This window comes from Callorhinus ursinus, unplaced genomic scaffold, assembly GCF_003265705.2.
Source record: "Callorhinus ursinus isolate GAN/ISIS: 27379988/994484 unplaced genomic scaffold, GSC_fseal_2.0 scaffold3, whole genome shotgun sequence".
In the NCBI taxonomy this organism is placed as follows: Eukaryota; Metazoa; Chordata; class Mammalia; order Carnivora; family Otariidae; genus Callorhinus; species Callorhinus ursinus.
In genome coordinates, this window is record NW_027397065.1 from 13,993,980 (window position 1) to 14,019,269 (window position 25,290).

General features: G+C 40.1%; 2 protein-coding genes across 2 annotated transcripts in view; one reads left to right on the plus strand and one right to left on the minus strand.

Moving 5' to 3' along the window:
• Positions 1-90: 90 nt before the first annotated feature.
• Positions 91-22,635, plus strand: LOC112819861 (2'-5'-oligoadenylate synthase 1-like). Its single transcript, XM_025866705.2, has 9 exons — positions 91-136; positions 682-873; positions 1,718-1,904; positions 4,330-4,520; positions 6,599-6,759; positions 10,995-11,119; positions 16,777-16,966; positions 20,096-20,305; positions 20,809-22,635. The coding sequence occupies exons 2-9, from the start codon at positions 715-717 to the stop codon at positions 20,963-20,965; spliced, it is 1,380 nt and encodes a 459-aa protein (XP_025722490.1). The 5' UTR covers positions 91-136; positions 682-714; the 3' UTR covers positions 20,966-22,635.
• A 339-nt stretch (positions 22,636-22,974) lies between these two features.
• LIX1 (limb and CNS expressed 1) overlaps positions 22,975-25,290 on the minus strand; it is a 63,803-nt gene continuing 61,487 nt past the window's right edge. The window contains exons 8-9 of the transcript XR_012376915.1: positions 24,136-24,223; positions 22,975-23,778 (exon numbers count right to left, since the gene is read on the minus strand). The gene's annotated coding sequence lies outside the window, so the exon portion shown is untranslated. The remainder of the gene's footprint in view (positions 23,779-24,135; positions 24,224-25,290) is intronic.

A 25,290-nucleotide genomic window follows, 5' to 3' on the forward strand; every position in this document is an offset into this window, starting at 1 on the left:
GAGGAAGGAGCTCTAAGCTTCAGGACTAGCTTTACAAACGCCAAGCAGAGTTGCTTGGCAACCAGAAAAACAAACAGTTTCACGGGCAGCCCGCTGGAGACTGGAATCACCAACATCTTCCTGACTGTGTCTCTTGGTACAAACTTTTGCTTTTTATCTTTTTTTTTTTTTTTAACCAGGCTAACCCATCCCCCCACCCTGCTTTTTATTTGTTTTTAACTACTTTTAGAAATCCAGGGAGTGATTAAAAAGACATGTATAAATCATTACTCATGATAACTTTCTCAAATATGGGAGTTCGTGGGGTGGTAAAAATTGAAGAGACAATGGCTCTTGGAGAGTCCTTGAGTAAAGATTATAACTAAAGCAGCAGCTACTAACGTCTTTTGGGCCACAGATTCACTTGAAATCCTTTCTAGAAGAATGTGCATATATACCTAGACATGATTTTGCATTGGGTTTTACTGATGTTACAGCCTCCTTACTGTTTATAAGCCCAAGTTTACAAACAGCTCATCTAAATAAGGTACTGTGTTTGATTTTAGTGAGGGAGAAATTTCTTAGAAGACATTCATGGGACCAAGCCCAAATTAGCACACTAGAAGTAACATCTCTGTTCTAGTGAACTGTGAGGGGCTAGATTTTCTTCAAAGGGCTTATGCTTTTTGTTTTTGTCATCAGTAGGATCTACATCTAATACTTCATTGGGAAAGGATGTGGGCTCTGAAATGCTATAAATGTGAGTGCTGTGGGAGAGATTTTGTCAGCTGCAAGGCTCTGAGGTATCACCTTCGACAGAAGCATTTTGGAAAAGTTCACTGCGAAGAATGTGGCCACGAAGTCCTGAGGGAGAGACTGCACGATCACAGTGAGGTACAAGTGGGGAAAACACCCCTGCTTTTTATTTGGTTTTTCATTCCCCTAATGGAGATTTATGGACAGGAGACTAAATATCAGAACCTGGCCATAGGCCAGGTGGTGGGACGCAGCAGGGAAGCACATGACTGTGTCTGGGAGCCCGCTAGCAAGGGTCCCCCTCCCGGGGCTGCCGTTCCTTGGTGAGGCTCGGCAGATTTCACGGGGTGCAAGTGTTGCACCCAGAGCAGCTGCTGTGGTCATAATCATTATTCCCAAATGCTTGTGACGTGATAGGAGTCTCACAGCCCCAGAATTTTTACTTTCAATGTAACCTTAGAGCTACCTGAATGTACCTCCCTCCCTCCTCCTCCCCCTTTCACACATGAGGGAGCAGAGACCCAGTTAGGTGAAATGATTTGCCCAAAGCTTCCAAATAGTAAACGTCAGAAAAAGAGCCAGGATGTCATTCTTCTGATTTTATAAAACAAAACCTAGTGCTTTTTATTTATTTCTTTATTTATTTTTTGATGTAGTGTTCCATGATTCATTGTTTACATATAACACCCAGTGCTCCATGCAGTACGTGCCCTCTTTAATACCCATCACCGGGCTAACCCATCCCCATTAAAAAAAAAAAAATGTGTCTTTTTTCCAGCACCATGGTTCTCATGGTTCATTTATGAACCTACCGCAGTGTTCTATCTATATCCAAAGAACGAATGGGCTTTGCTGTGTTTTGGAAACAGAATGAGAATCCCTCTGCTCATGATTGGGAGCATTTAGTGAGAAGCCAAATGAAGATGAGGAGAACTTTCAAATAGCTCTTGTAATTCCTATGTTATATGTTTACTTTTCTCAGTCTGTACAGGAGAGGGCAACCATGGAGACACACAAGCTCAGCTGGGAAAATCTAGAAGAAAGGAATATAAGGCATATGGCTACAGAAATATCAAAAACCTGTAGGATGTGTTCAAGGCGCTTTGGAACAGTCCTTAGTCGGGAGAACCATGAAATACAAGAGCATTCCTTCACAGTCAGTAAGAGAGGTAAACAGGATGCCTGGCTCTTCCCCTCTGTGCATATTTATGCAACATAGAAACCAGATTTTGGTTTTCCCTCAGCGCAAGGCTTTAGGGCTTGCTTCTGGGAACAGGAAATAGAGAATGGAGAGGATGGAACCAGGATGCAGCTTGGAACTACACGCTCTTGGGGTGGCAGGGACGGAGAATAATTTTGCAAAGCCAAATTTGAGGAAGAAGCTGGGAAACCAAGGTATCATTCACAGAGACAATACAGCACAATTCTATGGGCTTGCAGTCAAAAGTGGAACCGTGTCAGGAATTCAAGTGGGAGTCAGGTTATGGTCTGTCCATATCAAAAATAACCACAAAACTAAGATCTATGCTCTCCTATGTGTGCTCTGTCCTCTAAGCTAACTGGTGACCGCTGTTCTATGAAAGTCTTCTAAAAAATAAAAATTTTTCCAGGAAGTAATAATTGATTCTGGATACAGAGATGTCACTGAAAAGTAATCATTTTTTTGATGAACTTTCCCTAAAGAGAGTAGTATATAAATTGGATGTTATGTTTCAAGCAAAAGAATAAAAATGTCAAAAGAAAAAAAAAACCAACTATCTGTTAACTTGGCTTAGTTGATAAAGCTTACACTAGGGGCTCTGTATCCCTTGAGCGTTGATACAAAGTTTTGTGTTACTGATTAGTTCTCAGTCTGTTCTGATTTCCATTATGATTTCTTCTGTGATTGGTGGTTTATTTAAAGTCTGTGGTTCTTAAAATTTGTTAAAGTATGGAGTATTTTTTTTTAATTTTTTATTGTTATGTTAATCACCATATATTACATCATTAGTTTTTGGTGCAGTGTTCCATGATTCATTGTTTGTTCATAACACCCAGTGCTCCATGCAGAACGTGCCCTCCTCAATACCCATCACCAGGCTAACCCATCCCCCTACCCCCTCCCCTCTAGAACCCTCAGTTTGTTTTTCAGAGTAAAGTATGGAGTATTTTTAGTTATTTTGTTACTGACTTCTCATTTAATTGCACAGTGGCCAGAGAATGTAATCTGTGGGATATTAGTTCTCTGGCATGTGCTGAGTTTTATCGGTAGCTGAGTATATATATTCAATTCTTGTGAATGTTCCTTACATGCTTGAGGAGGAAAGTCCAGTCAAAAGTTCATTCCCAGAGAGTATTAGTGAATTCTTTAAGGCACTTGAGCTCTCCTCTGGCCAGAGGCTAATCTAATATTAATTCTCAGTGCTAATATGAATTAGTTGTATAAAACTGAATGAGGGCCACCTTGTGATTGCAGATACTCAGGGATTTTTTTTCCCCTAGTCCATCCAGTGCAGAAATTATGAAAGTTTCTTTGCTGTTGGAGGGGCTCAGCATGTGCCACCCCAAATTATGCCAATTTGGTGTATTATTTGGAGGTGAGGCAGTTGGGACACAATAAGTGAAACACTCTGCTCTCCCTGCCTAAAAGCAAGCCAGCAATTCTCCCTCTCCCCTGTACTGGAACCAGGAGAGTAGCCTTTATCACTGGAGACCTAGAGATGGCACATGAATCTTTATAAACAAACCTTAATAACTTTTACCTTCCATTAGTTTCCCCTCTATATTTCCTAGTCACTTTCCAACAATTTATTGCCCTTAGAAGCCCCAAACTCCCTTCCCTTTGTCTAGTCACTTGTCCACAATTTATTGTACTTTGTATAAGTGGCATACAAGCCCCCAGGTCTCACTGCTACTTTGAGTTTTCATTTCTTTTCTGTAAAGAACCCTGTTCATATTAAAAAAAATGTTAACATCGGTAAAATGTGTATGCCTCTTCTCCTGTGAATCTATCTATTGTCGGTTTAGTTCACATGCCCCTTTCACTGAACCTAGTTACTCAGTTATTCACTTCCTTCTTGTGAAGGGTGGGGTCAGTCTTGTCAGCTCTTCTGGCTCAAAACAAACACACACCTATGATGTCCCTCTTTAAAAATAATGTACTATCTCCTGATTTCTAGATGTTGGCTCAGTTTTTCCTTTTCTGAAAACACCCTGCAGGCCAAACCAAACATTTTGTGGGCAGAATATGGCCTGTAGGCTGACAATTTCAGACTTTTAATAGATGGTTTAACTTGGAATTCTGTACCCTGGGATCATTCTGTTGAAACTTGTTAACATATATGTTTTTCATTTAGAAACTTAAAGTGATTTAGTCAATTGGAGCAAAGGTTTCTTTTTCCTCACATAAGACCGGCGGTATATTTTTTCCTAAGAAATTCAGCCCTATCTCTCTAGAGACCTAGGGTTAAATGTCAGCTAAGTCTAGAGGGACTTACAACTAGGTAGTCCTGGTGATTAACTAGATGTAATTTGCATATAAAATTAGATTCTTGCCTTAGCCACACATCTATTTCTGTGCAGTGAATATCAAATACTGATTATTTCTCTATGTAGCCCAAATGTCTATAGGATTTTCACCTCATAATATGTTGGAGTGTCAGAGTCCGCAAGAGCTACAGAGATTTGCAGATGAAAATATCCGCCCAGCCTCAGGTCTTCTGAGCGCTGCCTGTGTGGCTGAGATCGGGGCCCTGCTCATGCGGATCCAGGCTTGCTTTCCGGTGCCGGCCACCCGAGTGATCCAGGTAATCTGAGCCCCTGGCCCTCTGGCCAGGCCACACAGCCCTACGGAAGCCATTCTTCTCTCCTGGAGGTAATGCACATCAACTGGGCAAGGGCACATGTTCAAAGGCCAGTGTTGCCTCCTGCATGGGGTGACACGGCCTGCAAGGAGCCCTTTGAAATGCCAGGGTAGGCTTCAGGCTGGTGGAGCAGGCCCTCAACCATGCGACAGCTGGAGCCCATTAAGGTTGGCAGTTTTTGCCCAAGGGATGAAAGTGCCTTTACATTGGCAGGGCCAAGGAACTGGCTCACACTTGACTGATATTTGTAAATGCTTAAGGGGCTTTCAGGCAAAGGAGCTGAGCCTGTCCCCCAGGGCCCTGCTTCATGGCCGAGCAGTCTGCCTGTGGAAGTAATTAGGTGCTGCGCTGATGGGCTCCCTGTCAACTTAAAGACAACTCCGTGTGTCCAGGAATGGCTGTCCGCAGAGCACGGAAAATTTCCTTGAAGAAAAATGGCCTGAAAACAGGAAAGGGATCCCAATAACAGGGATGGTATGGTTTCCTCCCTATTGTTATTATTATTGGTAACATTAGTACCATCAGTGCATACTCTCGAATCAGTGTTTAGAGAAAAAATATAGGGTAGTTCTGAGGGCCTTTTATTCACGATAATTTTTCTACTCCTTCATTTAAAAATGCACACATAGGGGTGCCTGGCTGGCTCAGTAGTTGGAGTAGGAGACTCTTAATCTCGGGGTCGTGAGTCTGAGCCCACAAAAGGTGTAGACATTACTTAAAAAAATAAAGAATTTTAAAAGATGCCCCCCAAATGCACATATAATCGTTATCAAATCGTCTTTAAGCCATACATTTATATAAAAGCAAAAGTGATTTTTTTAATGTAACTCAATAGCAAATATGATTTATGAGTGTGATTAAATTCTTCTTTAAGATACCTATGGCAAAACCCTGACTATGAAACAATGTATATTCTTCTATAGAGTAAGGTGTGGGCACAGAGCTGGAAATCGGAGGCCAGTGTTTGATTCGGGTCCTGCATGGTGCTTGCTCAAAACAAGGGCCACTGATGGATTAAGTAGCAGAATTGTTGTGCCCTTTATTCCATTCTTGGAGATTGACAGTACACATTAGTATATTGAGAACTCTCAGGTTAAGGCTGCTAAAAACTCCATTTCTCATATTCCCTTGTCACTATGATTTCTAATGGGGAACAGTTTTCATAAATGAGTTGCACTAGTGAGAACTGTGTTAAGAACGGAGTTAGGGTCGGGGAGAGACAATGTGGCACGGGGCACCCATCTGAGCTAGTCCTTACGACTAGCAGATACAGAACGACTTTGGAGCCAAGCTTTGGAATGCTTTGTATTGTCGTGAAAAAGCATTGTCACTGTGTGTCGTTGACAAAGAGATTCTTTCAGGAACTGGCAACCTAAAGTTCTCCTTGAGTGCTAAAGAAGGCAACGGTGTGCTGTTGATTACTTAACGTTTTGACTTTTATAAAATTACATTTAGCAAGAGATCTGAAGTAAATTCTCATTAACTATAATTACAGAACACTTTATGGAAAATCATTCGAGATCTATTTAGAAGCATAGCAAATGACATCCACCAGGAAGGGCAGTCACTTCTGGTTTGGACTCTCATGGGTCGGGTGTGTGTTAGGGCACTTAGGGCTGGAGCCGCCTGTCTGGGTGTTCACTGAGGACTGCCATGGTGAGCTTTGGGCTGTACAGTGGTGAATTTGATTCCTGTCCCTGTAGATTCCTTCCAGGCCAGTGGCTTCTAAGCAGAAAGAGTCTGAGAACTTGTGGCTGTAAATCTTCACAAGGATTTTCAGGCTTTTTGTGCAGAGTATACTTTCTTTTTCATAGGCGAGGCTCAGTTCTCAGTAGATCATGATAGATTACTTTCTCTTTCTCCCGTCTTTTTCTTTTTTCTGTCAAGTTGGACCAGGGAGTTCAACTCACATATTTAAGCTATTCCACAATGTTAATTGACCCTAAAATGCTATGACTTGAAATCCATTCTTCCCTCAAGGTTAGTTTGGTTTTACCCACGTTATATCCTTTGTCTCACAGGGTGGTTCTTATGTAAAGGGGACTGATACCCAAGGATGCTCTGAGATTGACATCGTGTTGTTCAGTGATGTGTTTGCTAATGTGAACCATTGCAAGAAACAACTGAGAGAAGGGTTGGATGCTCTGAGAGAAAACTTGAAGCAAACTTCTCATGGAAACAGGTCTGGATGAAGGTGTTACTGTGAATTCTTTTATTCCACAGGTGGAAAAGTCAGCTAAGGGAAACTCTTAGCTTGTCACAAAAGGGCATTATTGAGTAATAATTATTTGTGTACACTAACATTAAATTCTTGGGAGGAAACGGAGAGATTGCCCCAGAGGCATTTTTTTAAAGACTTCTAGCTACACTTTCAATGAAAGTTCATGAATTTGAGAGCCTGTGATTTAAGGACTAATTATGTCTTCTCCAATGCACCTTTATTTAATTTCCATCCCCTTAGCTGAAATCTGACTCTGAGGAATGCAAACAGGAAGGGGTGGGAAAGGTGCCTCCAAGTACCAAGAATCTTTGAGACACATTTGTCTGATAAACATTCCCTTCAGCGGTATCCCGGGGTCTCTTGCTGAGGTGGCTTTGCTGACATTACACACAATGTCTCCTCTTTGCTCCAAATGTTGAACTAATCAGGCCTGGGTTGTGTGTGTGTGTGTGTGTGTGTGTGTGTGTGTGTGTGTGTGTGTTTTGGTAAGTTCCAAAAAGAGAAAAAGAAAGAAATGAAAAAGCCTTTACATGTTATTTATTTTTCTATTTCATTTTTACATGTCCTGTTATTTTTTTCAGTCTAGTGAATTGTGGATGAAGAAAAATGCAAATATCTGTGTTGTAAAATGAAGAAAACATTTTTTACTGAGAAAAATAGACCAAACTAGGTGCCACTTAAATGTGAAAATAAGATCAATGTTTTAAAACAGGGCCCTAGGACTGTTTCTTAATTTAAATAATAGATTCATTACGAAGCCCTTGCTTCCACTGAGTATAGAGAAGTAGCTTGAATGTGTCTTTTATTGAAGAACACTACCTTCAGGAATACCAAACACCTACTAAATTGTGGTAGTTAGCAAAAGACGTCAGATGAATGGCATCATGGTGACTATAATGAAGTCCATTGGGTTGGAAAGGCAGAAAGGGAAATGATGGAGTTTCACATACGATTACATTTTGGATGGAGAAAGACCACCTTTAAGACAAAAGAAAACAAAAAGGAGAAAGGGGAGAATGTGTTTTCCATTTATCCATTGCTTCTTCCAAGTTTTCCCCATTAAATTTGTAAACTGTAGGGTACATTACACCATTGTTATTATTATTTATCAAAACAGAATGTTAATGTACTCTAAAGACACATTAAAAATACGAGTTAAGCTATACCCTTCCCATGGTGACCTTATTTGGAATCAAAATATTTGGTTTTCATTGTTAGGTCCTTTTTCTATACTCCTTGCCCACCCAACTTCAAAGAACCTTATGGACGCACTCTCCCTAAAGCTTTCTCCCCTCCTCCATATCTCAGGTGCCCTTCCTCCTGGAGAAAAACAGTCCTTGAAGGATTTCCAGAATGAGTTTTGAAGTAAAACCCATGAAAAATAACAGCCCTGAAAACCTTGGTTCATTTGCTCTAATTGTTCCTCACTAAAACCAAGCAAACTCATTTTCTCATCTGTGGTCCTTCTATTCTTTCAACTCATTAAATAATTTAATTGAAACCCTTTAAAGTTGAACCGAATTCCCAGGTAACCACCGTCTTTCCTTTACCTGTTAAATGCCTATTCATTTTCTCTTCCCCCGAGTGATTTTTCCAGGGACTAATTGTTTTAATTCAGCCCAGGATCTATTTTATCCTACACTTTGTTTTGCTGAATGGTTCCGGTGGCTGAAAAGGAGCGTATTTGCTGAGGAATGGGGCTTTGAGGCAAACTGAGGAAGGAACAAGAAGGCAGGGAAGGAGGCAGGTTGTCCAAGGTGTTGTCCTGTGCTGAGATCTGTACACAGCAGGCGTTTTTGGGCTTTCTTCTGCACTACTCAGAGCAACCAAGACCATACCACAATTCATCTGAAGGGAAAATTAAATTAAACAGGAAAAGAAGCAGATACGTGTGTCTGACAGTTGGTTTTGACTCCCACCCACTGAGAGAGTAGAGTTTGTTTCAGTTGATGCCTGGTTTTTGGTGATATATTGTTTGTTGCAGTTATTTTTAAAGCTATTCAGTTACTCTATCTTGAGAGATGGGTGTGAGAAAAAAAAAAAACAGCACTTTTCCTTTGAAACTAGCGTATGCCTTAACTTACTGGTAACAACAACTCTTCTGTGTCAGTCATTTGCTGGGCCCTGCTTGTGAATGAAATCTCAGGAGACTTGCCCAATAAGCCCAAGGTACTGGAAATCATTTACAAGCCAGAGGAACTGTACTCCTCTCTTTACACATCAGTGTGTTTATTATTAAAAAACCACAATAGGAAAACTTACTCTCAGATTTTAAGGAGACACGGCTATAAAATATGTGTCATGCTTCTAATGGTTATGGTTATAATGGGGACTTCTCCTCTTTATCTCTTATTGCTTTGATTTAGAGGTCTTGAAAACAGGACTCTCTGTTTCGTTGTATTATCCAGGCAGAGCATCTTAAGGCTTTTAGAGCCACATCACAGGACGTGGTATTTGTCCTAATAAGACATGGACAAGACAAGACGTGTTCAGGGACTGGGCTGACAAGAACAGGAAGTGGCAAATAATATCACCTGAGGGCTCATGGGCAGGCACTGCTATGACCCATGCCTCATTTCTACTAATATTAGCAAAAATCTTTTGGGATACTCCTTGGACTATAAGGTGTATGCAGGGTAGCCTAAGATAGTACTGACATCCTCATTAACCTTGACCCATTCCAGAACTCTGAACTCCTCAGTAGATCTAATAATTCATTCAAACTCTCTGGTATCCACACGAGTAAGCTTCACATACCTATGGCCATGTCTCCCATAGCCCTGTCTCTTGGAATTTCTGGTGATTTTTAAAGATTAAAGCCAGGACACCATGCATAAAAAATCTTAGATGCTTTAGCCGATGTTCTTTTTCCAAAGAGGGTTTACGCTTTCTTTCTTCACCAGATGGATAGAGTGAGAGCTGATTACCCACGTCACTCTTCATACCCATTAAAAAAACATGTGTGAAGGTGAGAGCATTGGTTTTTTTTTAAGGATCCCCAGGTGCTTCTAATGTGTGGCCAAGTTGATGGACCATTGTTACAACCTAGTATGTCACCAGGGACTTCTCCCTAGTCCTTGTCTCCTCAGCCCTTGAGACTGAACCCTAATCCATGTTGTCTAACCCCGGCAAGGCAAGACTGTCAACAATCCCATTCAGTTCTTCAAGAGGTCCTGCTTTGTTTCTTTAACCATACTTGTCTCAAGCATCTTCAGAATTCAGCAGATGTTTGGAGGGAAGAGGTCATATTTCAGGTTCAACTCTCCACCCTTCCCTTTTCATCAGGATTGTGGCCTCCAAGTCTCTTAACATTGTGTCAGCCCCATGAGCTCGGCAGGGTTCTGCTGGTTTCTTCAATCCCAGCAGCCTCTCTTTGCCCAAATAAAATCCATGTTTTCAGTCTCTTGTCTATTCCCCAGGTCAGTGTTATGTCCCCAGAAAGAAAGCAGCAGAGTATCTGTCCACCTCTCCATGCTCTGCTGTCCCCACCCTCACGGGACTTCAGCCTCTCCAGCTTCATCAAATCCCTGGTGCCTCTCAAATATGCTTACGCATGGTTTTTAAAATCTAATCTTCTGGTTGTTCTTAATGAGCACCAGTCTTCTCTAAACTACTCCATTATATCCAGAAGTAGAAGTCTGATTTCTTTTAAAATATTTTACTTCATCATATTCATGATTAATAATATCTAGTGCCCCAATCCATATGCAGATGATAATTCGTTTAATAGTTACTTGTTAATCACCTACTATGTGCCAGATACTAGGGACAGGGCAGTGAACAAAACATACACAGCTCCTGCCTTTGTTCAACTAACACCCCATAGTGAGAGAAATAAGCAAATAATATAATGCCAAGTGGTAACTAAATGCTATGAAGAAACATAAAGCAGGGGAAGGGGGCAGGGAACAGGGAGGGAGTTCTTGTTTTAAAGGGTGGCCAGGAAGGGCCAACTGGTGCAGCAGACACCTGAATAAAGCCAGGACTGGAGCCACATGGATCATCTTCGATGAGGTATACCTTCTAGGTATAGGAACAGCAATTGCAAAGACCCTGAGGAGGGACCATTTCTGGAACGTTCAAGAAATATCCAAGGGAGTAGCAGGGCTAGAGTAAGGGGAAGGACGATTGAACATCATCTTGTGTTTCCTTCTTTCTCTATTATTTCTCATGACATGTCATGTTCCTTTTTTAAGGATCCTAATGGGAAAGAGAGCACCCTTGTCTTTAAGATTCAATTTTATATGTACGGAAGGTCTTCACAGGCATTCCTTTGAGATCATGGCCTACTGTGACGTCCTGGGGCCCGCCCCCTCCACAGGTAAGATGTATTTTTCTTGTTTCACGGGAAGCCTTAAAATGGCTGCTTTTTCAGGTTGTACTTATAGATGACTGACTATATCTGGACGCAGTATTGAACGAGGCTTAGGCAACCAGCCTGCTTGCAGTAGAACTGGAACATGGAGTGTTTTTAGGAGCCCTTTTTCTTTTCTATAGCACGTAAAAACCATGCATCTCTATGCCGCCAGTTTTTAATTTGAAAAGTTTGATCAAGGATTGACTATTTGTCCAGTATGATGGAGTAGAGAAAGAGCGCAGGAATCCCTACTTGAGCCTAAGTTGAGTTTGCACCAGGATTCAGCCACCATCTGGTGGACTCAGGAGGGTAAATGAGTCTCCTCCAGTGGGAAAAATGGGTTAGAAACACAACATGGACCCAAACTCAACAGATCAGTGTTGAAGAGAGAGGTGCTTAATACTCAGCACCAGTGGACGCATGCCCCTGTCTCTTGGAAAAAGATTTCCAGAAAGTGTGAGTGAAAAGCAGAAGAGCTGTTTCCTGGCTGTCTGCTGTGGTAGCCAGAGCTCAGGTCAGCCTGGCTTTGCAGCCTGGGTGGCAGAGGGCGGCTCTGGGGTTACTGTGTGAGCGGGGAAGGCGTCCAGAGGTGCCTGAACAGCCGAGAGGCACCCTCACTCTGACTGAAGAGGAGGCAAGAACAGGCCTCTCTCCTTGATGCTCTTACTTTCCTGGTACTGGCAGAAGCAGTTGTGCCTTTGGCAAGCGTGACCACCCCGATGGCATTACTGTTTTTGGTAGGACCATCAATGCCTTCGGTAACAGCAGCCGCAGAAGACATGGCACTGCACAGGAGATGGGGATAAGGTGGTGATAGCAAATAGCATGCGGTATAGAAAGAAAGAGTCTGCAAGCACATGTGAGCTAGTTAATGGGCGCATCTTAGATGGGGGAGAAATCTGAGGGAACTCCTTCAAGAAATGGGAAATAAGAAGGACAGAGTCATAGAATGACATTGTTATGGCCATTGTGATGCTATTTTTATCCCTAAGACGTGGTATCTGGAATGAGATATGATGTATAAAATTTAGTCATACGTATAAAGAGGGGGGATAAAGTATCTCCATTAGGCAAGAAGATGAAGGACCTGTTGTGGGCCCCTCCAGATTCACATGTCAAAGCCCTAACCCCCAGTGTGATGGTATTATGAGGAGAGGCCTTTGGGATGTAATCAGATTTCGATGAGGTCATGGGGCTAGGGCCCCCTTGGTGGGATTAGTGCCCTCAGAAGAAGAGAAGGAGACCCCAGAACTTGCTCTCTGGGCCATGTGACAGCAAGAAGGCAGCCAACTGCAAGCCACGAAGAGGTCTATCACCAGGAACCAAATGGTTCCTTGACCTTGGATTTCTCAGCCTCCAGAACTGTGAAAAAGTACATTCCTGTTGTTTAAGCCATCTGGTCTGTGGTATTTTTTATAGTAGCCCAAGCAGAGACCAAATGACTAAGTGATTTATGTAGATGTAAATACATTCTCCAGAGAACTTGGAAGTTGAATCTAGTCTTCTGCTTGACTTGAAAAAAAAAAAAAAATATATATATATATATATATATATATATTCTCTTTTCAGCAATAGGCAGATATGAAACTGCCATGAGCCAATACATGACCAGTGATCTTCCCATAGCTTAGCAGTATGTATCAAACATTTTAATTGATCTCATTTATTTATCTCATTGGACTATTATTTGTGGAATATCTACCATGTAAATACTTAAAATGGATTAGATAGATCAAGATTTTTGTTCTTTTGGAGCTCACATTTTGTAGAGGAGAGTTTCATGAGCCCAGTGATCCTGAAGTATCTGTTTTTCCCTAAAGCTCTACGCTCTCTCCTGTCTCTCTTGCACACTGTTTCCACTGATACACTTTTCTTCTTTTTTTTTTCCGTTTATTTACGTAAACTCTCTACCCAATGTTAGGCTCTCGAACTCATGACCCTGAGATCAAGAGTCATAAGCTCTCCTGACTGAGCCAGCCAGGCACCCCCAATGATACACTTTTCTTAACCTGCCTCATCCTACACCCTGCCTTGAAGTTTCCGCTTACCTTTCAAGACTCAGCTCAGCGTCCTTCTCTAATCCTTCCTAGACCTGCCTCTTCTGCTTTTCTCATTTCTCCTTGTATCACTGCTGCAGCACGATCCTCTTGCATTGTCACTGTGCACGGGTTTGGCTTCCAACAGTGTTTTGAGCTCTGTGAGCATAAGCTTTGTCTTTGTGCCTGGTACTTTATTATTCAATAACTATTTATGGAATAAAGGGAATGAATAAACATAACATTGGTCCTACCCTCTCAGCCAGACTCCAGAGGAATATGTTGACTTTCTTGATGTAGTTCTCTTACTTATCAGTACTGTTGGACAGTGTGCTGCTCATATTCAAATTCTCTTCTGTTGTGCTATAATTTGTTAATACACATATATTGCATGCTTGACACCTTCTAGGAACTATTAGCACTGGGGATGCAAACATGAATAAGATGTGAGGGGGTTTATAGTCTGGAGGAGAAATCAGACACATAAAACAGTCATTTTAATATAACATCATCTGTAATAAGACAAAAGTATGGGGAACTATGAAATAAGATAGGGTCCTGGGAAAGGGAGTGTGGACTCTTAGGGTATCCTACAGTTTTATTAAGTCCTCTTGGCTCTGATAATCTTGCTGATCCTGTCAGATTTTTTTTTCTCTTTGAAATGATGTGATGTATCCAGCACCCATTATATGCCATACATAATTCTCATTGCCCTAAAGGTAATCTGATTAAATGATCTCATTTGACTTGCAAAAAAAAAAAAACCCTAAAAGAAAGCTACTACCTCCAGTTTGAATATTTAAAATATTGAGCCTTAGAAAATGTAAGCGATTTACCCACAGTTATGTAGCCAGTACGTGCAAGCGCTGGGATGTAAGTCCAGGTCCTTCAGACTGTCTAGGACCTGTGTAGTCTGATACAACATCCAAGTTTTATAATGGAGAGAACACCCTGGGCTTGCAGCCAAATCCTAGATCTATTTCATATTATCTATGAGACCTTGGGTAAGTCATGTAAAACTCTCATTTTTTCCATCTATAAAACAGAGATAGTTGCAAGAATTAAAATACGAGATTTAATTTGAAATCATGTAGCAAAATGCTTAGTACAATGAATAGTTATTTTTTAAAAAATATAATTCCATCTCCTTAAGTCTTACCATAGGCTCATAAAGCTCTCGTATTTGTGCAAATGTTTTCTTTCTCTTGTGTGCAGACTTCAAAAGCACAATTGTTAGCCAACAGCAGCTCCTGGGTAATTGTCTTGAGGACTTGAGGCTATATCAGTAGCTCTCAAGTGAAAATGTCTCCCAGAGGAGCAGAAGCATAGTTTTACATTGGCTTCTAAGTCCCCTAAGTTCTTGAGCACAGCTGTGTGAAATGAATTGAAAAAGCCTGAAATTATTAGGTAGCCCTGCTTCTCTCCTCTGAGGATGGGGAGTGGGTTTTATAGGACAACAACAGTCCAGCAACTCAGACAAGTCCTAGGATTCCAAGGAATTTTAGTGGGCAACTATATGTCACTAATAATTGTCAGAGCAAGACTCAGATGATCACCTCAAATCTTCACAGGCATCTTGATGTTATTCCCTGCACATCTTACATATGTGCTAAACAAGTAATAGCATGGCCCGTGTGCCACAGTGCAGCCCAGAGCCCTGAGATCTGACAAGACCATGACTGATAACATTCCTGCTCCAGATAGGATTCTCAGATCAGCACTACTAGCGTCACTTGGGAATGTGCTAGAAATACACAATCTTGGGCTCCATCCCAGACCTACTAAATGAGAAACTGCATTTCAAAAGATTCCCACATGATTCTTGTAGTCATTAAAGTCTGAGAACCCCTGAATTAGCCATCAGTTAGGAAGCATTTGGGCTCAGATCTAACCTGCAATAGAGGGCAGTAAGGTGACAACAGATGGCTTAATTTCCCAGCCATGCTGACTTTGGGCAACCTACTTAACCTCTTGGACTCTACTTTCTCATTTGTAAGCTGGAGAGAATAGTAGTTCCTGTATCTCAGGGATGTCAAAGAGTAAATGTGTTAATAATTATAAAGCACTTAGAATAGTATTTGATTCAAAGCAAGGGAGCTAAGTATTCCTGCTTTACAAGTGGTGGAGATGATATGATGACGATAAAATAAAGACTCACCTAAGTCACACAGAGAAGAAACAAAAAATCATAAGCCTCAAAAATAAGTTAGAGACCCCTAACTTGGGTTCCTACCAGTGAAGAACTTTGAAGGAGGGGAAATGTTGATATAGTAGTGGCTTTGAGGAGATAATCCCTGACATTTTATCAGCTAGAGTAGGTCATCAAATACCTGACATACCTACTGAATACCAAAATTTGAGTTAAATTATTGTTTCTTTTATTTTTATCATCATAAATCTGAGTTTCTGTCCGAGTCTGATTGCTAAGAAAGGCAGAGAGCCTCCCAGTAAAACTGAAAGGTCTTTGTTTTTTTTTTTAAAATAGTTCTAATAATTGTTGCTTGGGAAGTTTGGGACTAGAATATGTTTGTTATAATATTCGCCATATATAACTCTATTCACTTATGGAATTTGATTTTACTCTCTAATCTGTTGATAATCAACCTACTATTATATCTCTGATTTGTCCCTCAACAGCTGGACCAGTATGAAAAGACTGTACAGATATGCTTGAAATTAGGAATCCAGATCAAGGCATATAAGTATTATTTTTGTAAAAATGTATTTTATAAGTAAAATAAAATTCCTGGCCCGAGTTAACTTTAATATATGTACTGTAGATTCGAAATTTGCCACAATTAACAAGCGTGTCATTGTGTGACAATTTAGTCGGGCAGAAGGATAGGTAAATATAAGGGCTGTCCAAAATAAATTCATATTAGAACTTCTAATTGTGTTGAATTGGGAAAATTTGAATAGATTACGATCAAAGATACTAAACATTTATATTCATACAAGTAGAATAAGCACAACCTGAGTTGTAGTATTAAGCTACAGATGATTATTTGATCATTCTTGCCATTTAATCTAGTTTTCCTCCCTCTTTAGTCTATCACTAACTGAAATGGATTATTTGTTTTAAATTTGACTTAAATGCATCTTTAAAGTCATCTCTACCTTTATAAATATAATAAATTCCCTCAAGAGTCCAGGTAGTAGAATCTCTTCTGCAAGTATGTATACAAATAGGGACAATTTAGATATTAAACAAGGGGGATTATATAGGTTATTGTTGAGAGAGCCTGATGACATTTAGCTTATTGTAGATGATATTTGCATAAGGTAATGAAATATGCTTCTGGGAAATAAACTTCCTCTGCAAATAGACAGAAAATCAGCCTCATCAGAGTTGCTCGTACCAGAGTTTGCTCATTTGAACTGCTCCGGCATCGTGATGTTGAAGCTTTCTCTTTGAATGACTTGGATAAACTAGAACAACATTCCTAAAAAGAAAAAAAAACTGTGGTTTTGAATGACCAAGGTCTAATTAATCAGAGTAATATAGCTCATTTGTATCAGGGGAAACCAGGAAAGGAGAGGAGGGAGCAAATACTCACAATAGTCTTTGTTCCTTGGTGTGAACAGGTTTAAAACTTCACCTTTACCGCAAACTGTACCTCTGTGATGACAGGGACATGGCGCAGCTGTGTGCCTTGGCCCTCTTGCCATACCAAGTGGATTTTGTCAAGGCGTCTGTGGCAAGGGTGAAGGAGCTCACTCGTTTAATGATACACTGGTTCAAGACATCATTTGCCAGGTCCACGGAGGAAAATAAGTATGTACCAGCACACGGGCACCAAGTGAGCCTTCCTCTTTTCATGTTCCTTTCTTTTACACTTCCAGGCCCTACCTCTTTCCTTGGTAGGCAGAGGAGAGGGAACATGTGGAGAGAGAAAGAGAGAGAAAGGGCTGTGCAGAATATGGAACATCTGTATTACATTATTTCAAAACAACATAATGGTTTGGTAGGAACCAAAGAACAGAAACAAAAATATTCAGTGGCCAGGGCGCCTGGGTGGCTCAGATGGTTAAGCGTCTGCCTTTGGCTCAGGTCATGATCCCAGGGTCCTGGGACCAAGTCCCGCATTGGGCTCCCTGCTCCTTGGGAGCCTGCTTCTCCCTCTGCCTCTCTCTCTCTCTCATGAATAAATAAATAAAATTTTTGAAAAAAAAATTCAGTGGCATAACCAGATGGATTGGTGCAAAGAAGGAAGGCACAGGAAAAAGGAAAGGGAAACTACTAGAACAATTTGAATGGGACGTTTACTCTTTGAAGCCTCAATTGTTCCTTCTCTGTAGCTGGTTCTATCAAAGGCAGAGCTGTCTTTCAGAGAAGGTGGGTCCTCAAGAGTTGCAGGTACGTGTTCTTGTATCTTCCCTTGCCTTTGGTAGGAACAGGCTCTAACTTATGATGAAGGGATGTAAGGGAGACTCAGTGACTCCTTTGAGGATTTTAAGATAAACTTTTGGTAAAGAAGTAGAAATGAATTCTCCATTTGGCAGAAATAGCAGAGACAGGGGATTTACTATAACATATTTATATACAGCACTTTCTACAAGGAATATGTCTTGTCTTTGCATAAAGTTGCTAATACTCTTGATTTGTTCATCTGAATTCCACACTCTATTCTTTGTATATTTTTCTGTTTACCATTGAAAATATTAGTCACTTTGCAAAAACACGTATTACTTCTGTATAATTATCTCCTGTATCTAAATATCTCTACACATTCTATATGTTTTTTTCTCATTTGGTTGAGTAAAAATTATTATTAAAGATAGAAGAACAAAGAAATAAAGCTTCTTGTCTAAGTAGATCCTTGGTCAGATGACAGCCCTGGTTTTGAAATCTAACACTTTTTTTTTTTTTTTTGATGGAGAGCATTTATAGGTCTGGAAAAAGAAACTTATCTATTAATATAGCAGAACAATAATTGTAAGACTTAAAAAAGGGTGGTATTGTGGGGAAATTGGATCACATATGTTATGATATGGTAATTGGTTTTCTATTTTGGGAAAGTAATCTGGTAATGTTGTATTAAATATTTATTATGTGTTAGGATTTTAAAATATTCAAACCATTTGTCAAGGTAATTCCCTTATATAAAAAAAGTGATAGTAAAAAGTAAAAAAAATGTTTATTTATTACTTGATTTCAAAAAAAGAGTTGAGGCCATTTATATTAAAAATGTCATAAAAAAAGAGTACTAAAAATAAAGGTTTAGAAAAAGAATTAAGAAATACCTAGAGGACCAACCTTGGAGAAAATAAATCACATTTAAAAAAGGAATTCATGTAAATATGGTCAGAATTGTGCTGCCTAAGATAAGGAAAACTAGAAACAACATAAATGCTCCTGAAGAGCAAACAAACTTGCACACAAATATGATGAAATATTATTCAAGACAAATTTGGGAGCATGTAACATGTGGAAAGGGTTAAATGAAACAATGTCAAAGGGCTCAAATAGGATATAAGATAGTATGGACATGTGTCAGAGGTATGTAACTACCCATGTAAACACGCTGTAAAATGTCTTTCTCCCCCCTACATTTACTCTCATGGAATATGAAGAGCATCTCCTGCTTGAGTGGTTTTCAACCATGGTTTTCTTTTGGCACATGGGAGTATTAGCTGGTTCAATTGGAGATGGATTTGAAGTCTGGTGTTTGTTGTTGTCAACCCCTAAGGGAGTATAGCAAGAACTGAATTATTGATCAGCTGAAATCTGGTGTGCTATTTCATTACTGGGACAAAAAATTTTGTCCACTTTTAGTTTTTCCTATTTTATTTACTTAAGTAAAAACAAATGACCAATAGCGATAGTACAAAAATATTTTCATTCTGTTAGGGAAAAAACTGCTTGATTTTGCAACATATCCTCAAAAGAGATTGCTATGGCTAATGAATGCCGAGGCAACAAAAATACACATTTGGATATCAACCAACATGAAATCCTGAAACTATCTGATTTGGTTTACTTTTTCTCCCATGAGTTTGTTTTTAACCCTCAGCTTTAATTTTTATTTTCTTTTTCCCTGATGTACATAAACTGCAATTTAAAAGATTAATGTATAAAAATTTTCCTTCTTTACCCCAAATTCCCACCTCCCTAACAACATTTAGGACATATTTTGCCAAATTTGTTTTTTAGGTATGCTTAGTTTTTAAAAAACAAAGAACAAATGGGTTTGCACTTTATGTATCACTATGAAAATTGTTTTTCATTTAATCTATATCTTTTTATATCTGTACCTAGAGATCTTAGCGATCTACCTTCTTTTAATGACTACAGCACAGTGCAATCATACAAGACAAATAAAATGTGAGATTCAAATACAAACCACATATGCAGTATTAGATATTCTGGTAGCAATATCTAGAAGGGTAAAATGTAATAGATGAAATTAATTTTAATAATATATTTAGCCCACTATGTCAAAATGTTATCATTTCAACATGCAATCAATATAAAAATTATTAATGAATATTTTCCCTTTTCTAAAATATAAGTCTTCAAAATTCATTGTGTGCTCAAGTCAGACTAGCCACATTCTCTACAGAAGAAATAGAGTGGAAAATGCTGATGAAAGGGAAGGAACATACCAAATTTGTATAGAGTTGACTGTATTAATTTACAAAAAGACTGTATTAATTTACCTTCTCACCAATAGACTGTGAGTGTCTATTTTCTCACAAACTCACCCATGTTGGATATTATAGTTCTTTATATTTTGCCAATCTGAGGGGTGGAAAATTATTGTTTGATATGTAATGAGATTGAAAATAGAATTTCTTCTTCTGTAAATTGTCTATTGGGCTGAAATTTATCTCCTACCTGAATAAATCTGTCTTCATTTTCTGGGGTAAGGGAAGTAGACAACCCTTCATCCTGTGTGTCTAGGTTCCGGAGACTTCCCTCCTCTTACACAGTGGAGCTCCTCACCATTCACATCTGGGAGCTGGCGGGAAAGCCGCTGCTCTTCAGCCTGGTGCAGGGAATGAGGGCAGTCCTCAAGCTTCTGGTTCGATATGCAGAAATTGATGTTGTTTGGCACAGACACTACCATCCCAAGTTCCCCATTTTTGTAAAGGTGAACCAAAAACACACAAGGTAACTATTTATCTTTTTCTATGCTCTTAGGATAGAAGAAGCATGTTTGCCATCCAGAAAGAAAAGTCTGGAGCAAAGACAGTTTGATTGTGATTCACTGTAAATGAGAAGGCCTTAATTAGCTCAAAGTCAATTCCCTTTGATTACTTCTCAAAGAACTTTAATTCTCAAGTGTGAATTACAAGTAATTTGAGTAGAATGAATCAAATGTGGATACACATGGCAAATGGGGAGGACATTGAAGACAGGAAAGCGGGGAGGAAATGCCTCCAGAGGTGAAGAGGAAAAATGAGAGGGCATCGGAGTTGGGTGGGGGTTGGGGGGGCAGAAGCAAGATGCTGTCTCCTGATGGGTATTAGCCCTCAGTGGACTTGCTTCCACCCTTCCAAGAGTCCTTTTCTTAACCACCTTCCTTCTTTAACTCTGACATCCCCTTTTCTCACTATACAACAAATCAAAACTGAGTTCAGATGTGGATAGTTTTGTGTTTTGTTTTGTTTTAGGCCGTTCATTTTAGACCCTGCCAATCCTACTGTCAACGTTTGTGACACCTGCAATGCCTGGGACGAAGTTGCCCTTGTGGCGAGACATAGCCTACTGAAGCCTCTTTTCAGCAGAGTGAGAGCTGAGCCCCCTTGGCTTTTCACAGACGACTGGTAAAATGGGCAAGGAGCTACTGTCCTTGGATTTCCATGAAGAAAATAAAAGGCATGGCGAACATATTCCCAGTTAGAGTGCTCTGGATGAAAGGCAGTATGATTGTCTTACTCTAATTCACGATGTTAGTGACCTCATCTTTAACAAAAATATTGATATGAGTCATCATTTAAGATAAAATAATCCATTTCAACCTTTAGGAGAATTGAACTCTCCTCTCCCATCTTTTGGATTTATTTGCTTTGGTGGCCTCGTGGACAAAAAAAACCCAAAAAACATTTTTAAAAATCTAAGTAGCCACAGTGAATAAATAAGTAAGACAAAATTCCCAGGTCATTTGAGAGAAGATTAACTGAAAGGGCAAAATCACTTCCATTTTTTAGTTTTAGTTCATTATGGCTTCAGGTTGACTTTTCAAGTCTCCAGGTGGTCTGGTATTTCTTTGGGTCACCTGTGTTTTCAAGATTTCCCTACAAAAACCAGCTTGCACTAAGTACAGCCTGTTCACTTCCAGACATAAACTAACAAATCACTACATGGAAACATGGGAATATCTGGAAGAAACACCATGGATTACCAGAATAAACTGTTTCCAAAATCATTTTATGTCACAACTCATGGGTTGGCGTGGAGCCATTCTTAAGCTTGTAAGGTGCTCAGCCATAAGTAAGGGCAAATAAAGTACCCAGGCTATGAACTGTCCAGTTTTGCCACAACTGTTTTCAATTGGTGGCATCAACTTTTCTATTAAGTAGTGTTAGCAGCCACTGATAATGAAAGCCAGGGCCCACCAGAAATAGACCAGAGGAAATTTCCTAACTCACTTTCATAGCAACGATTCATCAGCATGGAAGATGTATGAAGTGTGACTGCAGATTAATGTGAGTGATTAGGCTTCTCCACATGACAGAACTCTTACATATAAATGAGCATTGGCCCCTTCATCCGAGCCCTCAGAGAACTTGTATGCTTAGTCTAGTGACGTGATTGGTCTGGAAACACTTTTAGACTTCCCCTCAGGGGAGAATGTTCTTTTGAACATCCTTAATGGTGACAAAATTTGTCCTTTGAGGATGGATTTGATTTTTGGAAATGGTACAATGTATTCATAGTGGACATCTGTTATTTTTTGTCTGCCCTGATTCGTTTTCCCCAATTAATTGTTGGAGAGACTGCATTTCTTCTATTGTTCATTCTGTCTCTGAAGGCTCTTAAGGACAAATATTTTTAAAATGTCTCGGGAAATGGCCACATTTCTTCACTTTGGTAACTGAACCCATATTTACCTCAGGTGACTCCTCCTTCTCCACTAGGTCTATGTTGTTTGGATGGGATGAATGGACCGCTAGTTCTAGGGGGACAGACATGTGACTCAAGAATGGCACAGTGATTGAACTAAAACACCACTATAGCACTCAGTTCTGGAATTTGGATTTGAACTGCGGGTAAGAGAATTTCTTCTGCTGTTATGAGGGAAGCATGAAACTGCTGGTCACCATCTTGCTGCTCCAAGGGGACAGCCTGCCTAAAAATGGAGCCAACACAAAAGAAAGCTGATTTGAGAAATGAGCAATGATACACATGTATGCACATATGTACACATCAGTATCATGAGAGAGATCAAGTCCCGGTTTGTGCTCCTGGATACAAATGTACCTGGAACAAACACTCTTGTGTCACAAGCCAATAAACTCTCCCTTTGCTTAGTAGGCTCGATTTGGGTTTCTACCTTACAACCATGTGCATCCTGACTAGTCGAGTAGAACAAAGCCAGGTCTGGTGAATGAATTAACTAATCATCGAGGAGAAAGGAAGGTACCAACACACTGATAGCAAATTTCTACTCAAGAAACATTCATTGAGCACCTGCTAAGTATTTGATCTAATAGTCCAGATGCTAAGATAAACTAGTTGGTTCAGGATGGCACGGAGCTTTCAGCCAACAATAGACACTGCTTTTCTTCTTCTTTGCTCACATGAATTCAGAGGACCATTTCCAAAGAGGAGTTCATGACTGGAATGTCTTTGGCAAAGATTGCATTCTTGAGCATTGTCAGAGCAGGTTATTAGTTTCCTGAGGTAACTCATTTTTTAAGAAGACACCAGTTATTTGAGGTTATGAATTCTATCTTTTTTAAAAATAGAGTTCTGTTTGCCTTCTGTGGTTATACCTCCGTAGAACATGAGAACAACAGGAATTTCCTTGTAGGGGAGCAAGGGCAGGATGATTAGCACATAATACAAAAATTTATTTCAGAATTGGAAGGATTCCTGAACACTGTGAGACCTGACATTGGAATGGGAGGGGCAGTGAGTGGGGAAAAGTCAACTCTGTCACCAGGTTTGAGATCTACTTTTCTCAGCAGCATTTTTATCACTTGAAGAGGCTCTTCCTCATGTCGGGTTTTGTTTTTTTTTTTTCTTTTTTGGGGGTTTCTACTTGGAGGATAAAAAAATCCAGAATAATATAGCGTGATTTTTTTTCTGAATGAGTAAGGTCCGATTTCTTTGGTCTCAAGGTGTGTGATCCACTCAGATAAAAAATAAGAAAATATATTGCAGGGCACTTGGGCCAGCAGCTCTTGTCATCCCTTCATGGGCTTCACGCTTTCACCTTCTCCTTGTGTCTCTGCCTCTCTCTGCATCTGCTCTCTGCACTAGTCAGTGTCTCCTCTTTCTACAGAGCAGCATCCTCTACTGATTCATGGTTCCTTCTTCCTCCTTATTTGTGCTTGCACAGACCACAGCTCTCGTGAAGGTGACTCTTCCAACTTCCTCTCCTGGCAAATTCCTTCCATGTTTCTTAGTTCACATTCCTGAGGAGACAGACCGATCAGTCCAGTTTGGAGTTTTGAGCCAGGTTACCCAGAATCACTGGCTAGTTATGGGGCATCTGTGATCAGGATGGGGAAGTGTCACATGGAGCCCAATGAGAACACCAAAGAGGCAGGAAACCTTAGGAGTATGGGTGCATGGGACAGGTTCCGTGGCTACCCTGTTCAGTGTAGTCCTGCTTTGTGTGTCTGTGTCTTTCCTCACCAGCCCTGGTGAAAATAGTCTGCAGAGAAGCTTAGTTGCTGCCATTTGGAGGTCACACAAATATTCCTGTTTCTCTAGTGATACCAACTCTTAGAAATTTTCAAAGAGTTTGTAAGAAGGCAGGAAAAAGTTACCTTTTCTTCAGTAAGTCAGCAAATGGAAGAAACCATGATCAGAAGAAGCAACAAGTGATGGCAGTGGGTGGGGTGTTGGCAAGGTAATCTATGGGGGGACAAAGAGAAAATAAAGAGACTGGAGAACCAGTTTGGGGTTGAGAAATATACCCTGGGAGGTTTTCAATATTATACCCTAGACCCACAGCTAACCTTGTTCTACCTTCCCCTGCCCACCCACAACCTAAGAATGTATTAGTTTCCATAGATCAATATTTGAGGTGCCCTACTGCTTATGTAGGCTAGCTCAGGAAACTTGCAACCATTTATGACTTTGCTTTTATAGAAAAATGCACCCTCAGGGTTGAACATCTGACTTACAAATGTATTTGTGGTACATAATTGCTGCTACAATTGGGAACTGCTATAAATAGATATTTATATATTATATAAATCTATATTATAAATAGATTATATATTTATAGTAATTTTCCCTTGCAAACCACTAGAGAATCAACAGATCAACAGCTCTCAGGAAGAAGCTTCTGCTTGCCTTTCCCACAACTTACTTTGTTCCAAAGTACAAAGTGCTACCAGGGTTTAATCAGGTTTAAAGAAGCGACTTTAACAGGAGCTGAAAGAGATTTCTATGGTCTCTGGTAAAGGGATTAAAAGTAATAACAAATGTTAAGGCCAAAGTGATAAAAGAGTGGGAGCTGCTCTTTCGGTAGAAAAAAGGCAGCCATCTCTCTTTGCCCCTTCTGTTTTTCTCCAGCTTCCAGAAAGGGTAGAGGGGCAACATTCCCTTCTCTCCTTTATTCCTTTCTGCACTTTACCCCAGGAGGCTGGTTACATCCAAAGGGGCAGAGCTGTGCTGCCCACTGAAGAATGTGTTAGGTAGCTTTAGGCCAAAAGAGCTCAAATTTAAGTTTGATCAGAAACACCTGTTAAAGTGGTAAATTATCCAGACCTTCTCCTGTAATTTGGTCAGCAGGTCTGGGTGTGACCCAGGAACTTTTATTTTTAAATGAGTACCCCAGATGATTCTGGTATGGATATTTTACGTATCATATTTGAGAAAGAAAACCTGAACCCTGGGGCAGAATCTGGCTGTACTGCTAAGATACAGTGTGTGTGTGTGTGTGTGTGTGTGTGTGTGTGTGTGTGTGTGTGTGT

Excerpts from the sequence above, each read along its gene's own strand:
- LOC112819861 (XM_025866705.2), top strand. The coding sequence starts at position 715 with ATGTGGGCTCTGAAATGCTATAAATGTGAGTGCTGTGGGAGAGATTTT. Across the intron at positions 874-1,717 it reads GACTGCACGATCACAGTGAG|TCTGTACAGGAGAGGGCAAC; the intron begins GTACAAGTGGGG and ends TACTTTTCTCAG. Across the intron at positions 11,120-16,776 it reads GGGGCCCGCCCCCTCCACAG|GTTTAAAACTTCACCTTTAC; the intron begins GTAAGATGTATT and ends TGGTGTGAACAG.